Source organism: Lutra lutra, chromosome 9 (assembly GCF_902655055.1).
Source record: "Lutra lutra chromosome 9, mLutLut1.2, whole genome shotgun sequence".
In the NCBI taxonomy this organism is placed as follows: Eukaryota; Metazoa; Chordata; class Mammalia; order Carnivora; family Mustelidae; genus Lutra; species Lutra lutra.
This window is the reverse complement of record NC_062286.1, coordinates 7,625,621-7,643,031: the sequence shown is the minus strand read 5'-3', so window position 1 is coordinate 7,643,031 and position 17,411 is coordinate 7,625,621. Positions and strand designations below refer to the sequence as shown.

The 17,411-nt window shown below is 49.4% G+C and overlaps 1 protein-coding gene across 6 annotated transcripts in view; it reads right to left on the bottom strand.

Moving 5' to 3' along the window:
* The window catches only part of ATP6V1C2 (ATPase H+ transporting V1 subunit C2), a 53,510-nt gene that overhangs the window by 21,375 nt on the left and 14,724 nt on the right, over window positions 1-17,411 (bottom strand). For 3 of the 6 annotated variants that reach the window (XR_007129973.1, XM_047744742.1, XM_047744744.1), the window contains exon 4: window positions 4,212-4,297. Coding sequence is in view for 4 of the 6 variants with exons in the window: in XM_047744742.1 (XP_047600698.1) it covers window positions 4,212-4,297 (86 nt within the window). In the remaining 2 variants the exon portion in view is untranslated. Of the gene's footprint in view, window positions 1-3,278; window positions 3,309-4,211; window positions 4,298-12,873; window positions 13,035-17,411 lie in introns of those variants that run through there. The other 3 variants (XR_007129972.1, XM_047744741.1, XM_047744743.1) reach the window with 2 other exon arrangements.

Sequence of the window (17,411 nt, the reverse complement as noted above, 5' to 3'; positions counted from 1 at the left end):
GGGAGATCCGTGTCTACTACGTCGGCACCCCCAGGCTGGTGTTTTGTTATGGCACCTCAAGCCGATACAGATTTAAGTATAAATCTGGGATTACTGGGGCACCTGGGTGGCTCAGTGGGTTAAAGCCCCTGCCTTCGGCTCAGGTCATGATTCCAAGGTCCTGGGATTGAGCCCCGCATCGGGCTCTCTGCTCCGCAAGGAGCCTGCCTCCCCGCCTCTCTCTGCCTGCCTCTCTGCCTACTTGTGATTTCTGTCTGTCAAATAAATAAATAAAATCTTTAAAAACAAAAAATCTGGGATTACTATGGGTTTTTGTATTGCCACCCCTGCAGGGGAGAGTGCAGACTGGGGAGGAACAAGGAATGTGTGGATAATGGGGGTGTGGGTGGGGGTAGAGCCAGAGGCAGATCCAGAAGGTGGAGAAGGAGCCCTCCTATGGTGACTGATCCCACTCACGGGAGGCCCCCATCTCCCCCCTTAGCCCTTCGCCCCCGCTGCCTGGCTCCAGGCAGGAGATGCTGGCCAGAAGCCCCTCCTCCTCCCTACTCTGCCACTTCCAAGCCAAGCTGCCTCCACCACATACTCTCCCTGCTGCTTTTGTCCTTCAGCATCAGGACAAGGGCCGCCACCTAAAAGCCTGCCAACCGACTGCCCGCCCCACTGTCTTGGATGTTCCCCTGTTCCCTGCCTCTTCCAGCGCTGCCTGATCCTCCCTCCCCCGTTCTCTTGGCGCTTTCAGGCTCCCTGAGGGCCGACGGCTGTTTCTGTGTCCCCAGAGCCTGTCACAGTGCCCAGGACAGAGCAAGGGTCCCATATAAGAACCTCCTATAACTCCGGGGACTGAAATAACTCGCAGGACACGGGTCACGTAGAAGAGATACGCTGTCCATGGAGGTCGTCCCCAGGCATTGTCACAGACGCTAGGGTCTCTGTGGCATTTCGATCAGAGAGAATGAGCTGGCCCTTTCCTCTAGAAGGGCTCCTGTCATTCCTGGCAGACTCTGCTCATCTCCTTGGGGGGACTCCCGAGGCTCCTCTGGCATCACGGCACGTGCGGGACCACAGGGCTGTCCCCCTGGCCAGGAGCTCTTGGAGAACAAGCCCCTCTGAGCGCTCAGCACCCAGCACAGAAGCTTCCTGAGGCCTCTGTTGAGTGACCCTCCCACCCCAGCTCCCGACCCCGACCCTCACCCTCAGCACACATCCAAGGGCAGCATGGCCCTGCCCACGCCCACCACCTTTGGTGACAACACGGTCTGAGGACCGTTCTCCATCTTAGAAAGCAGCAAGCCATTCCCTTGGGCCTGCCGGTCCTTCCAGCCCTGCGGCCTTCTATCTGCCTGCCCGGGAAAGGACAGGCCTCCCCTCCCCTCCCCCGGCTGAAGTCAGAGGAGCCTTGGACACCTGGCCCGGGAGGTCAGACCATGACCCAAGCAGGCTCACTCAGAATCAAAACATGCAATAAACTGGCAGCTGTCCTTGAGTAACGAACCTTGTCTGAGAACCACAACAAGGCCTTCCTGGCAGGGAGCAGGACAAGGGACCCGCAAACACACATGGGCCACAGCCCGTCTCCCGCTCCACTTGAACGGATCTCCAGGTGTTTATGACTTCTGTGCACGATCTAGGGCCCACTCCAAACAGCGGTATGTCTGCCAGGCTTCTGCTACAATCCAAAGCATCCACAGCCTTCCTTCCAGACTCAAAGCTCAGCTAGGGGCAAAGAACAAGCCAAAACAAGAGATGCCTCAGCAAGGCAAGGAGCCTGAAAAGGATGAAGTCCATGGACAGGGGAGAAATGAAGTCCACGGACAGGGGAGAAAACTAGGACCAAGAGAGGTGACCCGCCAAGGTCCAGGACCAGGTCTGACCTCTCTAAGGCAGCTGCCGCCACTGGCTGTCCCCATGACATAGCCCTGGGGGAGATGGATTAAATCCCACCTACGGAAGCCAACCTGGAGCCCTCCAGTTCATTCTGCCCATTGCTAGCTCACTAGTTCCATGGGTGCTCTGCAGAAGAAAAAGGAAAAGATTTCCCAAGCCCAATCCTACCAGGGAAGCCACAGCCAAAGTCAGTCTGACCAGATCTCTGGACTGCAGTACTTTTCAGAGCCTTTATTGTGCTAACACGCATTGTGAATGTCAGGAGTCAGCGGCTGCAGCCCTTGACCTCTGTGTGCACAAAGCTGGTTACAGAACAAGCCTTCGAAGCTCTAGTCTCGCCAAAGTCATGGGGACCCGATTCACAGGGGGCCTGGAGGTAATGAAGCATATCACATAGATAAATACAGCTGAAACTCCTCCTCCTGAGAGGAAGCCAGAACAGCAGCCATCTGCCCTGGGGATGGAGACTGCGGGATGATAACGTCTAGCTTTAAGTAATGGGAAGTTTGAGTAAAAGCAAGCATCCTGTCCGCTATTTTAACATGAGCTCGAATCCTCGTGCCTTAAAGTCCAGGTTTCTACACGGCAAAGTAGCTCTCTACCTTAAGCCAACCCTTCCGTCTTGGGCCCTTACAAGTTACCTGCTGGGAAGGAAGATCAGTTGATCAATTTAACAAAATAATTTTTTACTAGCACCAGCAAGAAATGTCAGTGCCACCAACAGATTGCTTTTGGAAAGGTATTTTGGTTAAGTTCCGATTTGTAAAGACCCGTGTTCCTTCTGAAAGGATTTGCTGGGCTTAACTGTTTGTCCTAGAAGGATCTGCTGGCCTAAATTCCACCAGTTTGAGCAGGTTGGAGAAAACCTAAAGCAAACAGTTCCTCTGAGCCAGCAATGCCCTGTTGAGGCCCAGGGATGCCCCCTCCTCCCCAAGGCTCCTGAGAGAAGAGCCCTTGTGTGAGTGGACCCCAGCAGGGCCACATGATGCTAAGCCTGACATGTAAGCTGCCAGGGTCCACGAGAGCCAGACTCCCAGTGCAGGCAGGAGAGTGGGCACTGAGGACAAACATCAAAGAGCAAGGAGCAGACCACAGCCGAAAGACACAGAAAGTCCACCTTGAACTCCAGAACCATAGGATCACCCCACTTCCAGAGGCATGCAGTGCTGGCGGCGGGGAGGTGGGAAGAGAAGCAGGGCAGACATGAGAAAGAGGGAAAAGGAATAAAACAGGTGATAGGTCATACGGCTATGGTGACCCAGTCCCAGGCTGATACTCGAGAAATCCACCAAGACCCAATCACCACACCCCAATGACCAGAATGAGAGTCCCCCTTCCCAGGGACACACAGGCATCACGCCAAGCACACTCACGGCAAACAACGTACAACCTACTCTTTAAATATTTCATTTTTTCCTTCAAACCTGCAATGTAATAAGGAAGAGTTATTCCATCGCACAAACCCACAAAGCCAAGTTCAGATCTGGGAGCATGAGCAATTCCCTTTTTCCATTTAAACAAGCAAATAAAAAAAAACACTTCTGTGGTTCCCAAGAGGGAAAAACTATGAACTGACACGTAACGAATGACAGAAATGTCAGATACAGAATTTACACTCTCATTTTTGGTCTTGCGTACATGCGGACGGTCACACGTTCCGCGACTTCTGCGGGGTTCAAACACCTGATTTGAAGTTTCCCAAGTCTCCAAGTTTGCGCCTTGCACATTTCCAGCACACTCAGATCGTATGTCCACAGTTAAGGGGCCTGAATGTCTCTGGAATCTGGGGTCTCCCCTACCGCCCAGGAGAGACAGAAATTCTAAATGCGAACACACAACTCAGAGAGCATTTTTGGTCTCTCTGGATTTACTAGGCACAACTCAAGACGTAAGTCTGAGGCTTTCCTCAGCCCCTGAAGGCATTTTCCATCTTCTTCTGGGAGAGAGAGAGAGGAATGAATTGGGCTGGGTGGGGTGGGGGTGGGGGGTGGGGAACGGGTGGAATTTTCCAAGCAGGACAGAGCAGGAGCTCATAGGGAAGGCGGGCATATCAGACAACCCTGAGACCCCACTGACCCCATTCTCCCTGCAGGTTTCTACAGGGTAAAAACGTCAGATGCTCTAGAAATGCCACAGCAGGACCCTCCACAGGCCAAGGGGCAGGTCTTCAAATCAGAGGTCCTGCTGAGCTCAAACTGGGCGGTATAGCTCTCCCCAGTGTGCCCATCCAGACGCTCCACGGGGCCTGTGCCTGCAGCCTTGGCCAGGCGAGCAATGGGCTAGAACCGGCTGAGAGAGGCCTGGGTAAGAACACGCCAGTGACCTACCTCCGTTGGCTAGGAGGTTCTCCGGAACCTTCCCCTTGGCATCTTCCATGACTTCTACCACACTCTGGGCCATCTTCTTTATGAGGCTTTGGGAAAAGAACACAAGGCAGTCAGACTGGGAATGTGCCCTCCAAATCGTCTGTGACATTTCATCGGGGGTGGGGATGGGGAGAGATGGGCGCTGCCCTTTGGGGACTCTGGCAATGTGGAGGCACAGACTTCAAATGTGCAGACCCTTCGAACCAGTATTTCCACTTCTGGGAAACCGTCTTAAGGAAATAGGGTGAACACGAAAACCTCTCTGAATCAAAAGATGTTCTTCGTAGCACTCTTGCTGAGAGCAACGCACTGGAAACCATGGGAAGGTTCAACAATAGGGGATTGTTGGAAGCAAATGGGATATCCAACGAGGGACTGCTGCACACGCCCCTGGAAGGAAGGTCTACAAAGAATTCCTGATACTGTGGAACAAGGCATGTATTATCATGTTCCGTGGAAAAAACCCAAGATACAGATTTACAGAGACAGCATGGCTGTAACTACAGGGAAATGTTCTTCCCACTTTATGTTTTTTTGATTATAATCCATAATGATGGGGCGCCTGGGTAGCTCAGTGGGTTAAGCCTCTGCCTTCAACTCAGGTCATGATCTCAGGGTCCTGGGATCGAGCCCCACATCGGGCTCTCTGCTCGGCGGGGAGCCTACTTTCTCCTCTCTCTCTGTCTGCCTCTCTGCCTACTTGTGCTCTCTCTCTGTCAAATAAGTAAATAAAATCTTTTAAAAAATCCATAATGATGATTCAGTATTGAATTAATATGGAATATAATAATTCAGTATTGCTTTTATTATCAGAAAATCAAACATTTAAGTCTCCAGAAAGGATCCTGAGGGCTTCAGAAAGTATGAGAAAGGACGGTGAGCTAACGAGCGTACAGAGCCGTCAAATCACGATATTGTACACCTGAGACTGATGTGACATTGGAAGATCCAAAAAAGAATAAAACAAATAAACCAGAGGTCCCCCTGCCAAAAAAACGAAGTATGAGAAAAGAACGGGAAGGGCAGAATTTCAAGGTAGAAGGACTCAAATTCACACGGCTCCGCCAGTTACCAAATATATCACTTATGTTTATTTTGCTTTAAAATTTTTTTATAAAAATAAATTTATTTAAATTAGACATAAATTAGACTTGTTACATAGCTAATAGTTTTTCAATGTCTTCTTTTTTTAAAATTTTTATTTATTTACTTATTATTTATTTATTTATTTATTTATTTTAATAAACATATAATATATTTTTATCCCCAGGGGTACAGGTCTGTGAATCACCAGGTTTACACACTTCACAGCACTCACCATAGCACATGCCCTCCCCAGTGTCCATAACCCCACCCCCCTTCTCCCAACCCCCGTTCCCCCCAGCAACCCTCAGTTTGTTTTGTGAGATTAAGAGTCACTTATGGTTTGTCTCCCTCCCAATCCCATCTTGTTTCATTTACTCTTCTCCTACCCCCTTAACCCCCCATGTTGCATCTCCTCTCCCTCATATCAGGGAGATCATATGATAGTTGTCTTTCTCCGATTGACTTATTTCGCTAAGCATGATACCCTCTAGTTCCATCCATTGCTTTTAATTTTTAAGTGGGCTCCACACCCAACCCGGGGCTTGAACTCACCACCCTAAGATCAAGAGTGGCAAGTTCTACCAACAGAGCCAACCAGGCACCCTTGCAGCATTTTTTTTTCTTTTCTTTTCTTATTCTTTTTTAAGATTTTATTTATTTATTTATTTGTCAGAAAGAGAGAGAGAGGAAAAGAGCACAGCGGGGCAGGGGCAGAGGGAGGAGGAGAAGCAGGGAGCCTCATGCAGGACTCGATCCCGGGACCCTGAAGTCCTAACCTGAGCCAAAGGCAGATGCTTAACCAAATGAGGCACCCAGGCGTCCCGCCTTTTTTCTTTTTTTTAAAGTAATCTCACACCCAAGGTGGGGCTCATACTGATAACCCTGAGATCAAGAGTCACACTCTCTTCCCACTGAGCCAGCTAGGTGCCCCCAAATGTATGATTTCAGTCAAATCCATTAAACTTCTTTGTGCCTCAGTTCTTTTATCTGTAAGGTACAGATTATATCCGTTCCACAGGATTATTATAAATATTAATATAACTGATCAGGGCACCTGGGTGGCTCGGTCAGTTAAGCATCTGCCCTCAGCTCAGTTCATCCTGGGATCGAGCCCCGTATCGGGCTCCTTGTTCAGCGGGAAGCCTGCCTCTCCCTCTCCCCCTGCTTATGTTCCCTCCCTCACTGTGTCTCTCTCTGTCAAATAAATAAATAAAATCATTTTAAAAATATATATGTAACTGATCAGACTCCAAGGGTCTAGCAAGCAGACTGTCTGCTCCTGGAGGGTGAGCACTGAGAAGTCCGGCTGGAAAACATGTCAAACCAGGACCAAAGTCGGAAAGCTCTCAAGATCCAAATCTTTGCCTTAGGCCCTCTCTCGACCTAACCCTGGCCCCCAGGAAGGAGGCAGTATTTGCAGGAAGCCTGTATCAGGTCACCGAATTCCAGATGGGAACATGGTCTTCTGCTGTTGTAGGGACCAGCCATACTGGCCACTCAGAGCATGAGGCCAGAGGGCTGGAGACCAACACAGGAAACTGAGGCAGAAGGGCACTGAAAGGTCCCAGATTAAAGAAAGAGAGGGAGAATAGGATGGAGGAAGGCAGGAAAGGGGACGGAGGAAAGGCAGAGAATGATGAGCAGAGGAAGAAAGGGGGGAGGGAGGGAGAGAGGGAAGAACCTGTTTTCCCATCAGAGTAACATGCATTCATGATCAAAATTTTTAAAATACCCAAAAATGAAAACCATACTCCTCTGCCCAAAGGAACACGCACTTTGCATTCTGAAATATTTCCAAAGCCTTAACACGTCCATAGCTTATGTGAGTTTTCTTTTGGTAACACCTACCACTCTAGCGGAGTCTACCAGGTACAACATCTGTAAACATTACCCCACGGAACCCTCACAGACAACTTGAAAGCGAGTATTAGCCCATTTGACAGATGAGGCCCAGAGAAGGAACTGGACCCCATCCACCCGGTCCATCTGAGGACTCCGAGGCCACGCTGCTGTCTACAGTCGCTGAGACCCAGTCTGGACTTAAATCTCGACAAATGTGTTGTCATTTCTTGGAACAGCAGCTCTGCATCACACTAATTATAATGAGTTATAATTATCCTAATTAGTGACCCAAATGATCTCATTCTATTTCCTCCGCTATCAAACAGGGACGATCCTGCTCGTCTCCCGGGGTTCTCGGTGGAGTCTGATGCCATGCCCCAGCGGTTCCAGGCACGGAGTTCCAGGCACGCCTCTGATGTGCTCCAGGCAGTCTGGTGGACCGCATCCAGCGCTTGCCTCGCTCACGGGGAGACTCGACAGGAGATCGGGGAGGGTGGGGGACCCTGAGTCTGGTTCCCTCTCAGTTCCCAGAAGCTTTCTCCGCTCTTCCCCTCCAACCTGCGGGTGTGACGACGCTTCTGCCCCTGCCTGGGTTTGCACACCATCCCTACTGTGGGTCACCTACAGCCCACACGCAACTGTCCGTCCCTTTATAAACAGATTCTCCTCGTCTGAATGTGTCTTCTGTTAGCTGTTAAGACCCTGACTCACTAACTTTATTTATTCATTTGTTTGCTCATTCATTCACCAAAATTCTGTATGTTAAGCAACTGGGTGCCCAGCACGGTTCACAGTGTTGTGAACTAAACAAAGTCCCGGCTCTCGGGAAGCTTCTATTCCGACACCGTCGGCAACTCCTCTTTATCCCTGGTCCGGTGGTGCACCTCCATCTCCTCTGTGCTGCTTGCTCTGAGAAAATTACCTGTTTACCTGGAGGTAGTAGTGGCTCTCACCCCCACCCCAGTGCCTGATGCCCAGCTCAGGAGTGAATACGTGAATCCCGGCACTCCCCAGCACCTAAATGCCACCCATGCTTGCTTCCTTGTCAACTGCAAAGCAGAACGCACTCATCATCTTGTGAACGACTCTCTGCTGCTCCTGATTCCAGCCCGTATGGATTTTTTTAGCCACAACAAGATGGCCTCAGGCATGTCCACCACCGCGGAACAGCACAGAATAACACGGTCTGATGAAGTTTAACCACTGGAAAGCTCACTTACTTCACATAACAAAAGGGGCCCCGATGTAGCTGTGATGACCAACGACAGTCATCGGCCAAATGTGGTCTTACTGAGTCAGGATATTCTCCTCACCAGAAGGAACCTCAGGGACCACGTGACTCCACAGTTCACCGGGAACACACTTCTGTGAACGGAGCTTCCTGGTTGCCGGGCTCTGTTGCCCTACTCGTGGACACGTGGATCGTTTCCCCCATGATGGGATGTTGCAACGGTGCACACGTTTGGCCCACTTGCGCAGGCAGGGTCAGCTGTTAAAGGATAACCAGTGGAATAAAGGGAACGAACACTGATGACTTTTAACAAACAGGCTAAGCAACTCTCTCCAAACACACAGAGCCAGCGTACAGCCCCACCGGCGCTGGGCAAGAGGGCCTGCTTCCCGAAACCGTCGCCAGCATCAGGTGCCACGAATGTTTCATCTCTGCCGATCTGATAGCTGAAAAACGCCATCGCGCTGCTGCTCTGATCTGCATCTCTTTGATCCTCACGAAGGCTGGACATCTTTTCACAGGCTCATTGACTCCATAAATGGTCTGTTTTCTTCTTCTGCAAATAGCATGTTCATGCCCTCCCCTGCTGCTTTTTCTGCTGGTATTGTTCCTTTTTTAAAAAAAAAATTATTGGGGCACCTGGGTGGCTCAGTGGGTTAAATCCTCTGCCTTCGGCTCAGGTCATGATCCCAGGGTCCTGGGATCGAGCCCCACATCGGGCTCTCTGCTCGGCAGGGAGCCTGCTTCCTCCTCTCTCTCTCTCTCTCTCTGCCTGCCTCTCTGCCTACTTGTGATCTCTGTCTGTCAAATAAATAAATAAAATATTTAAAAAAAAATTATTGACTTATAAGGGCTTCTAAGGATCTCAGGAACACAACTCTTGAGATGGTGCTTTGAGCTGGGTAATATCCCCATTTGAAAGGTGAAAACATGAAGAGTTACACTGCTGAAAGTCACCCCATGCAGGGGGACAAGTGTCAAAGCAGAGACTGATCCAAATCTACACGACTCCAAAGTCCACACTCCTCAATGCTGGTTTAAATGACACGCGGCCCCTTCCTCTGAAGTACTCAGTGAAGATGTATACTGATCCGTAAGGGAGAATGTACAGATCGTATTTTGAGTTAAAAAAAGCAAACAGCAAACACCGTGTATTTTGATCGAGGCCTTGGGTCCATCGGTGCCTGTCTCGCTGATGTAAGGAGAAGAACCTTGGAACCTGCTGAAGGCTTGCAAATGCCAGCGGAAGGCTTGAACCATTCACTGTGGTTAATTTAGGCCAATTTCAGTTCTCAGCATGGTAGCAGCGACCCCTTTCACAACCCTCAGACGCATGATGGCAGCTGTGTGCTCCTGGACATGATCTGCAGGAGCCGAGGTGGGTCTAAAGGATGCTGCCCTCGAGACACGGGGAATCTGTGTTCCGACGGCTGCTTCTGATCACCGGTGTACAGAGCCGGGTGGTCAGTGTGTTATGCCTCCCCCAACCCCCTTAGCTATGCTGACCTCCAAGGTATTTAAAGAGCCTGTGTCTTTCTCCCCCCTTCATTTTTCTTTTTCCACTTCGGGAGCCAGACATGAAGATTAATATTCAAAAACAACTGTGCATACGGGGAACACCAGAAAGTGAGCGTTCAGATCCAGGGAAGGGCTCGGAAAAGACCTAATGAGACTGTAAGTTTATGCCTCAGGCTGATCCTTGGCATGGAGACAGCCTACAACAATTCAAAATGATAATAATAAGCAACACTAATAACCAAAAACCAGCAAACCCAGAGAAGGAGGAGGATAGGATTTCCAGAATTAACACGTTATTAGATTCAAAGTCCAATTTCAACAAAAAAACTCACAAGGCATACAAGAAAACAAGAGAGTATGGCCCATTCAGAGGAAAGAAATAAAGGAATATAATTGTCCCTGAAAAAGAGATGACGGCAGATCTCCCAAAGACTTTAAAATGACTGTTTTAAAGGCGCTCAAAGAACTAAGAAAATGAAGAGAAAGTTGAGAAAATAAACTATGAACAAAATGAAAATATCTATAGAGAGAAAGCCTTGAAAAAATACGCCCCTCCCCCCAAAAATTCTGGAGCTGAGAAGTATAATAACTGAAATGAAAAATTCACTAAAGGGCTTCCAATGCAGATTTGAGCAGAAAGACCCAGAAAACTTGAAATCAGGTCTTGGAAATGATCAAGTCTGAGGAACAGAAAGAGAAAAAACTGAAAAAAAGTGAACAGAGCCTGAAGGAACCATGGGACACAGAAAATGCACCAATATATGCATTGTGGGAGTCCCAAAAGAAGAGAAAAGGACAGGAGAATATTTGTGAAAAAATAAAAACAAAAGCCAAAAGGACTCATACTTCCTGATTTCAAAACTTATTATAAAACTACAATAATGAAAATAAGATGGTACTGGCATAAAGACAGACATATAGACCAATGGAACAGAATAGAGATCCCAGAAATAAACACTCATATACATCAGGTGATTTTTGACAAAGGTGCCAACATGGTTCAATGGGGGGAAGGTCAGCTCTTTCAACACATGGTGCTGGAAAAGCTGGATATCCACACATGAAAGAATGAAGCTGGCCCCCCACCTCGCGCCATATATAAAAATGAACTCAAAATGGACCAAAGACCTAAATGAAAGACCTAAAAGTATAAAACTATAGAATAAAACATAGGGTCAAAAAAAAAAAAAAAAAAAAGAAAACATAGGGTCAAAACTTCCGCCACCGGATTAGGCAAAGATTTCTTCGATATGACACCAAGAGCACGGGCAAGGAAGAAAAGAAACTGGACCTGACGAAAATTTTAAAATTTTGTGCATCAAAAATATCAGCAGAATACAAAGGCGCACAGAATGGGAGTGAATGTTTGTTACATACCTGATAAGGGATTAATATCCAGTGTATATAGAGAACTCCTAAAATCAATGACACAAAAACAACTCCACTCAAAAGTGGGCATAGGGCTCAAACAGACATTTCTCCAAAGAAAATAAACAAAAGACCAACAACCACCTGAAGAAATGCTCAAAAATCACTTTTTAGCACTAATGGGGGGAGAGGGAGACTGGTAAAAATGCTTGGAAGGGAAACAATAAATAGCTTATAAACATTTAGGATAAAAGCTCAAACTCACTCTCTATGAAATCTTTCTCACTTATCAGATTGGCATATTACAAAGCTTTATGACTTCAGCACTGGCAAGCACCCTGGAAAATTGAAACACCAATGCCCTGTTGATGCAGTGTCTATTGGTATAGCCTAGTTACTAGAGAGTATTTTCAGAACAACTATCCAAAGTTTTTAACATGTAAGGTATTTCCACCCAGCAATTTCACTTTCAGGAACTGGTTCTTCTGATAATCCTTGCTCCCGTGCACAAAACTCCTACGCAAAGATGTGTCTCTTACAGATGGCCACGAAAGGCCCGTACCTCTTGGAGTAAAGGGGGAAAAGAAAATTGTAAGTAGTATCTGTAGTTATGGTCACATTTTTGTAAAAATAGAAGACATAAAAATACACGCATTATGCACGGAAAAGTCTAGAAAGATTGGTGCCATGTTGCCGAAATGGATTTCTTTGGGCAGTAGATTTGCAGAGGGAGAATCTGGATTTTAAAATTACCAGCATGTATTCATAATTAAAAAAAAAGAAGAAGAATGGCATTGCACATAAAAGAGAGCTATAAGTAAATAAAGTAGTAAGTCAAGAGCATGCTACCTGGGCTCAGCTGGTTAAGATTTCTTTCAAATTAACCTTGCCCGTCAAACGGGGAGCCAGGGGGAGAAAGTGAGAAAGATGGAAGCCCCACCCAGGTGTGAGGCAGGGCGGGTAGGGAATTGATCGGAGGGCAGGGCAGGCCTTCAGGAGCTGGACAGGCTGAATCCAGATGCTAGGAACCTGGGGGGAAAGGGGTCAGGGAAGAAGCGCTGCCTCTGGCCAGGTGTGCAATGACAGTGCTGTTCGTTCTTCCTGAGAGCCCCACGGGGTACCTCTCGGCGCCACGGTTTTCGGACCCTGCGCTCCACGGGGGCCATTCCCTGGGGTCCTTGGGACACAGGATGGCTCAAGAGCTGAGGGCCTAGTGGGACAGGGACGCCTGAGATCTCTGTGTCCCTCTTGTCTCCCGCAATCCCACGCTCAGCAGACCACCTGTCGTGCAGGGCCCCAGGGCTCTTCTAGGCCCAGCCCGGATGGACGATGGGTACACAGCAGAGGGCTCATCTCCATGGGCTCATCTCATGGCAGCGCCCCGTCCCAGGGCCCCAAGCACAGACAATTCTTCCGGAAGGGCGGCCCCACTGCAACCACGCACAGCGAAGCTTCATGTCTCCTCCCTCCAGAGCACCCCTGTGGACCCAGCTTTCCTCAGGGTACCCCACCCTGGCAGGCGGCCCACCCCCACCTGCCCGACCCCTTGCTTTGTGCAAAGGACGGAGTCTCACACACCCAGCTCTCCATGAAGGGAGCGTGGCTGTCAGGTTCCCAGGCCCCAAGGGCATCCACGGCAAGGGAAACACAGGGCTCCCCGCCTTCCCCTGGTTTTTTGGATGATTCAGACCAAAGCAGACGAATGTTGGTCTGGTTTCCAGAAATGACTCCAAGTTAGGGAAGAGAGGACCCACAGGAGGCAGGGAAGGACAGAGGGTTTCCGTAGGGTCTGGAAGCAAGAGTAGCAACGGCTTTTATCTAGTGAGTTGTCACCAGGCCTTGGGCACCTTGTGTACATACGTGTCTATAAATGAATGATAAACAAGGCGAGGCCACAGTGAGCTCAGGAAACTGAGGTTCAGAGAGACCGAGACCCTTGCCTGAGATCCCTTTGCTGGTGACCTTGACATTAATTAGTGCCATCCCCATGCCTCGCCCCAGTGTGAGCCTCTGTCCACCGCGCCAACCGTTCTCAGCACTCCAGTGACCGGTGTGTCTCTCTCTGGCTAAACAAAACCCCAAGCATACCCCACAGATGGAGGGGCTCTGACCGCCCCGCCTACCTCTGCGGCCACACAGGAGCCCAGAGGAGCGAGGCCCAGCAGTCTCCACCTGACTCACAGAGCCCCTGGGCACCTCACCCCACTCCGTTGTCCCTGCTTCCTCTTCAGCCAAAGGAAAAAGGAATCAACATGCCTTGCAGCAACCGTCAGGAACATGGGACTGGACTGTGATTCTGTGACTTCCTTTTAATAAAAATAAAGGTCCCAGGGCGCCTGGGTGGCTCAGTGGGTTAAAGCCTCTGCCTTCGGCTCAGGTCATGGTCCCGGAGTCCTGGGATCGAGCCCCACGTCGGGCTCTCTGCTCCACAAGGAGCCTGCTTCCTCCTCTCTCTCTGCCTGCCTCTCTGCCTACTTGTGATTTCTCTCTGTCAAATGAATAAAAATATTTAAAAATAAATAAATAAATGAAGGTCCCGTGAGGCCTCTGAGAAGGTTGCCCTCTCTGGAAGGCTCTGGAGGGTTCTGGAACAGCCTGGGATGACTGGGGAACTCTGGCCTCAGAGACACCATGCTTGGAATTCTGGCCTTGCTACTTAGAAGCTTTGGAAGTGGCAGGAATTGACTGATATTTCCGTCTTCGGGGGGATCCCCCTGCATACTGTGTACAAAGCCACGTAGTAAAATCGTCTGTCACTCAAAACCGAATTCACTTCGGCCAAGTTGGCCTCCTGTAGCTCGACCGACCCATACCTCGGAGGCTCATCCTTGGTCCTCATCAAAAGCCCATCTTAGATCCTCAGGAAAAATTTGCCCCCTGAAAGGCTAGGGACAAGGAAGGCCCCTGGTTCTTAAGTGTTACTGACATGCTCTGGGGTCCTGCAGGCTTTTCTGGGTAACGGGGCTGTCCTCTGAGCATCTGAATTAGAAGGGAGACTGGAATTTAAGTTCTAGAGCGTTTTCCAGAAAAGTCAATCCACCAAGCAGCCTGGGCACCGGGCCCCACAGCAGGGGCCCCGCTCGCACCAAGCACGGCCCAGGGCACCCAAGTGAAGAGCGCCCCCCAGAGTTGTACGACCTGCAGCCCCGCCCTCACCCCCAAACCAGAGGATGGACGAGCCAAGGCCAGAGCAGGCAGGCCACAGAAACAGAACGACAAATGGCTGGTGAGCCCCTGAAAACGTGCTTCCTCTTGCTGCTGAACCAGGAAATCCATGTTAAAACAGCACACGTCATTTGCATTCAGCCGGGCAAGCCCGCAGGAGTTTCTAAGGGCACCACACTGACAAGGGGATGATGAAACAGCGCGGCCTCCCAACCTCATTGGAAAACAACTTAGCAATATGTACAAACAGTTGAAATGTGCCCGTATCCTCCGAACCAGTCGTTCCACTTTCGGGAAATGCCGCTGTAGGACGTGGCCAAAAATCAGCTAAAGATTTATGTGAAGGTATTTCTATAAGAGAATGGAGTGAGAGTTTCATTACCATGAGAAATCAAATGAAAGAAGCCCTCCCGTGTGGAAAGTCCTTGTCATTAGAGTCATGCCTGGGAAGGGTGACTAGAATATAAGCCACCTACTCAGGATCCCCGGTGGGAAGGGCCTTTAGAGACCCAGGAGAGGTGGGGAACTACTGGAGGTCACACAGCCCTTGGGCAGCAGACCAGGGCCAAAACAAGACCTCAAATTTAGAGTAATAAATTGAATTTTGAAACTTTTTTTTTTAAACCTCTCATTTAAATCCCTTGTCCGTTCGTACTAAGAGATCTTTTTTTTTTTAAATAAGAAGAAAGCTAGGGGCGCCTGGGTGGCTCAGTGGGTTAGGCATCTGCCTTCGGCTCAGGTCATGATCCCAGAGTCCTGGGACCGAGCCCCATGTCAGGCTCCCTGCAGAATGGAGAGTGTGTATCTCCCTCTGCCTCTGCCTCTCCCCCTCCCGGCTTGAGCCCTCTCTCTCATTCACTCTCTCTCTCAAATGAAAAAAAAGAAGAAGAAGAAAGCAACAGACTGCAGAGGCAAACATTTTCTCAATGCTGTGGATGTGGCTGGGGCTTCCATGTCCCTAAAGGACACGTAGTCACCCACCCTCTAGGGGCCCCCGTCAATACACACATTTCAGGGCAAATCTGCAGGGAAGGTGAGTTTCCTCTCACCTTGGTTTATCTGAAAATATCCAGGCTTTCTATTTGCATGAAAGGCCCACAACAGGTGAATCTACAGACTTGAGTGGCCAATGACCAGAGGCAGGGGGAGTGGAGGGGTTGGGATGAGGCCGGGGGCTGGAGGAGGGAGTGAGTAGTGACTGACAGGCACGGCGTTTCCTTCTGAGATGATGGCCTCTTTCTGGAACCAGGTGATAGTGATGTAAATATAATGGAGACCGATGAACAGTGCACATCGAAGGGTGACTATTCCAGTGTGTGGATTCTATCTTAATTTTTAAAAACATGCCCCTGCCTTTCTCCTGGCTTTGAAGGTGAAGACCCAGCCTAGAGGAGAATGCCAAGGATGGATATGGCCCTTTCCACTGGCTGTCATCACCTTCTCCAAAGTTCCCTGGCTCCACTCCCGTCTTCTCCATCTCCGCCAGATTCTCTAGTTACCGCAAATCTGTCCGAGCCCTGCCCTGGGTCACGGTCCCAGCCAGGCCGCACCATCTTTCTCCATGTTTCCTTCAATAGTCTCCTCTCTGCTTGTCTTGCCTCTCTTAATCTGGCCCCCTCCTCTCCATCCCGCCCACAGCATCCAGGCAAATCTCCGACACTACACAGCTTAGCAAGTCGTTGTGTTTAAACCAGGTCAGCGGTTTCCCAAGAAGTTCAAATATTGATGCTCAGGCTCCTTGGCAGAGTCTACAAGGAGCACATCTGCCTGTCCAGCCTTCTTGTCTACCCGCCTGCCACTGCCCTTCCCGCACCAGCTTTCCAGACCCACCTGGTGCCACTCACCATTGTAACAGCGCAAGCGCCCCTCCTTGTGCCAAGTCACCCCTAACAAACACAACACAGTGTTGGGTAACACTGCGCCCAACACATGTTGCTTCTTGCACTCAATAAAAAACATACTGTGTCCATGACGTACCAGGCAGTATCATCGGGAGATAGTCGTGAACAAACCATAGTCGCTTCCCTCGTAGGGCTTACTAGAAACTTCCCTCCACCACATCACTTACTATACTGTCATAGTGCTGGTTTCCTCATCTGGGTACTCCATCAAAACAAACAGATCTCTGAAAAATTATTAATTGTACTACCACCAGCTCCAGCAAAAATACAGTGGTTCCTGGAAAATACACACATGCCCGGCAAATGCTGCCGGGGGGGGGGGGGGGGCTTGTGCCGACGACGTGAAGTGGGTGTTAGACCAGTGCTCCTCAGAGCCAACACGGTCCACCGCCATTTTTGTTTTGTTGACACATCACACAGGATGGAAATGATCTCTTCACTCATCTGCTGCATCTCCCAGAATGTGAACTTTCCAAAGAATGGCCATTTCCTTAAAAATAACAACGACGACAACAACTCAGTATTCCCTATGTCTACAAAACACTAAGTACTCACTGCAATTAACTAGCAGGCCTAGGGACGCCTGGGTGGCTGCATTCGGTTCAGGTCATGGTCCCAGCATCCTGGGATCGAGTCCCACATCTGGCTCCTTGTTCAGCAGGGAGCCTGCTTCTCCCTCTGCCTCTGTCTGCCTGTGCTCACGCTCTCTCTCTCTCTCTCTCTGACAAATAAATAAATAAAATATTAAAAAAAAATAGCAGGCCTAGCCCGTGAGAAGGGGGCCAGGTTCTGGGACCACATGGGACCCCATGCTTTAGAAGGTTCCAGTGTGGCCTTCCTCCAAGCCATGTCCATCCCATGGGGTCAGGAAGCAATCCAAAGATTTGAGGGTCAAAGGGTATGTGTGTACCCATACTTCATGTGTCCCAGACTCTAGCTGCCTCAATGGGTAGATATTTACCTAAGAAAAATTAAAATATATGTCAATATGAAGACTGTACACATGGATGTTCACAACACCCTTCTTTTTAATAGTCCAAAACTGGGGTG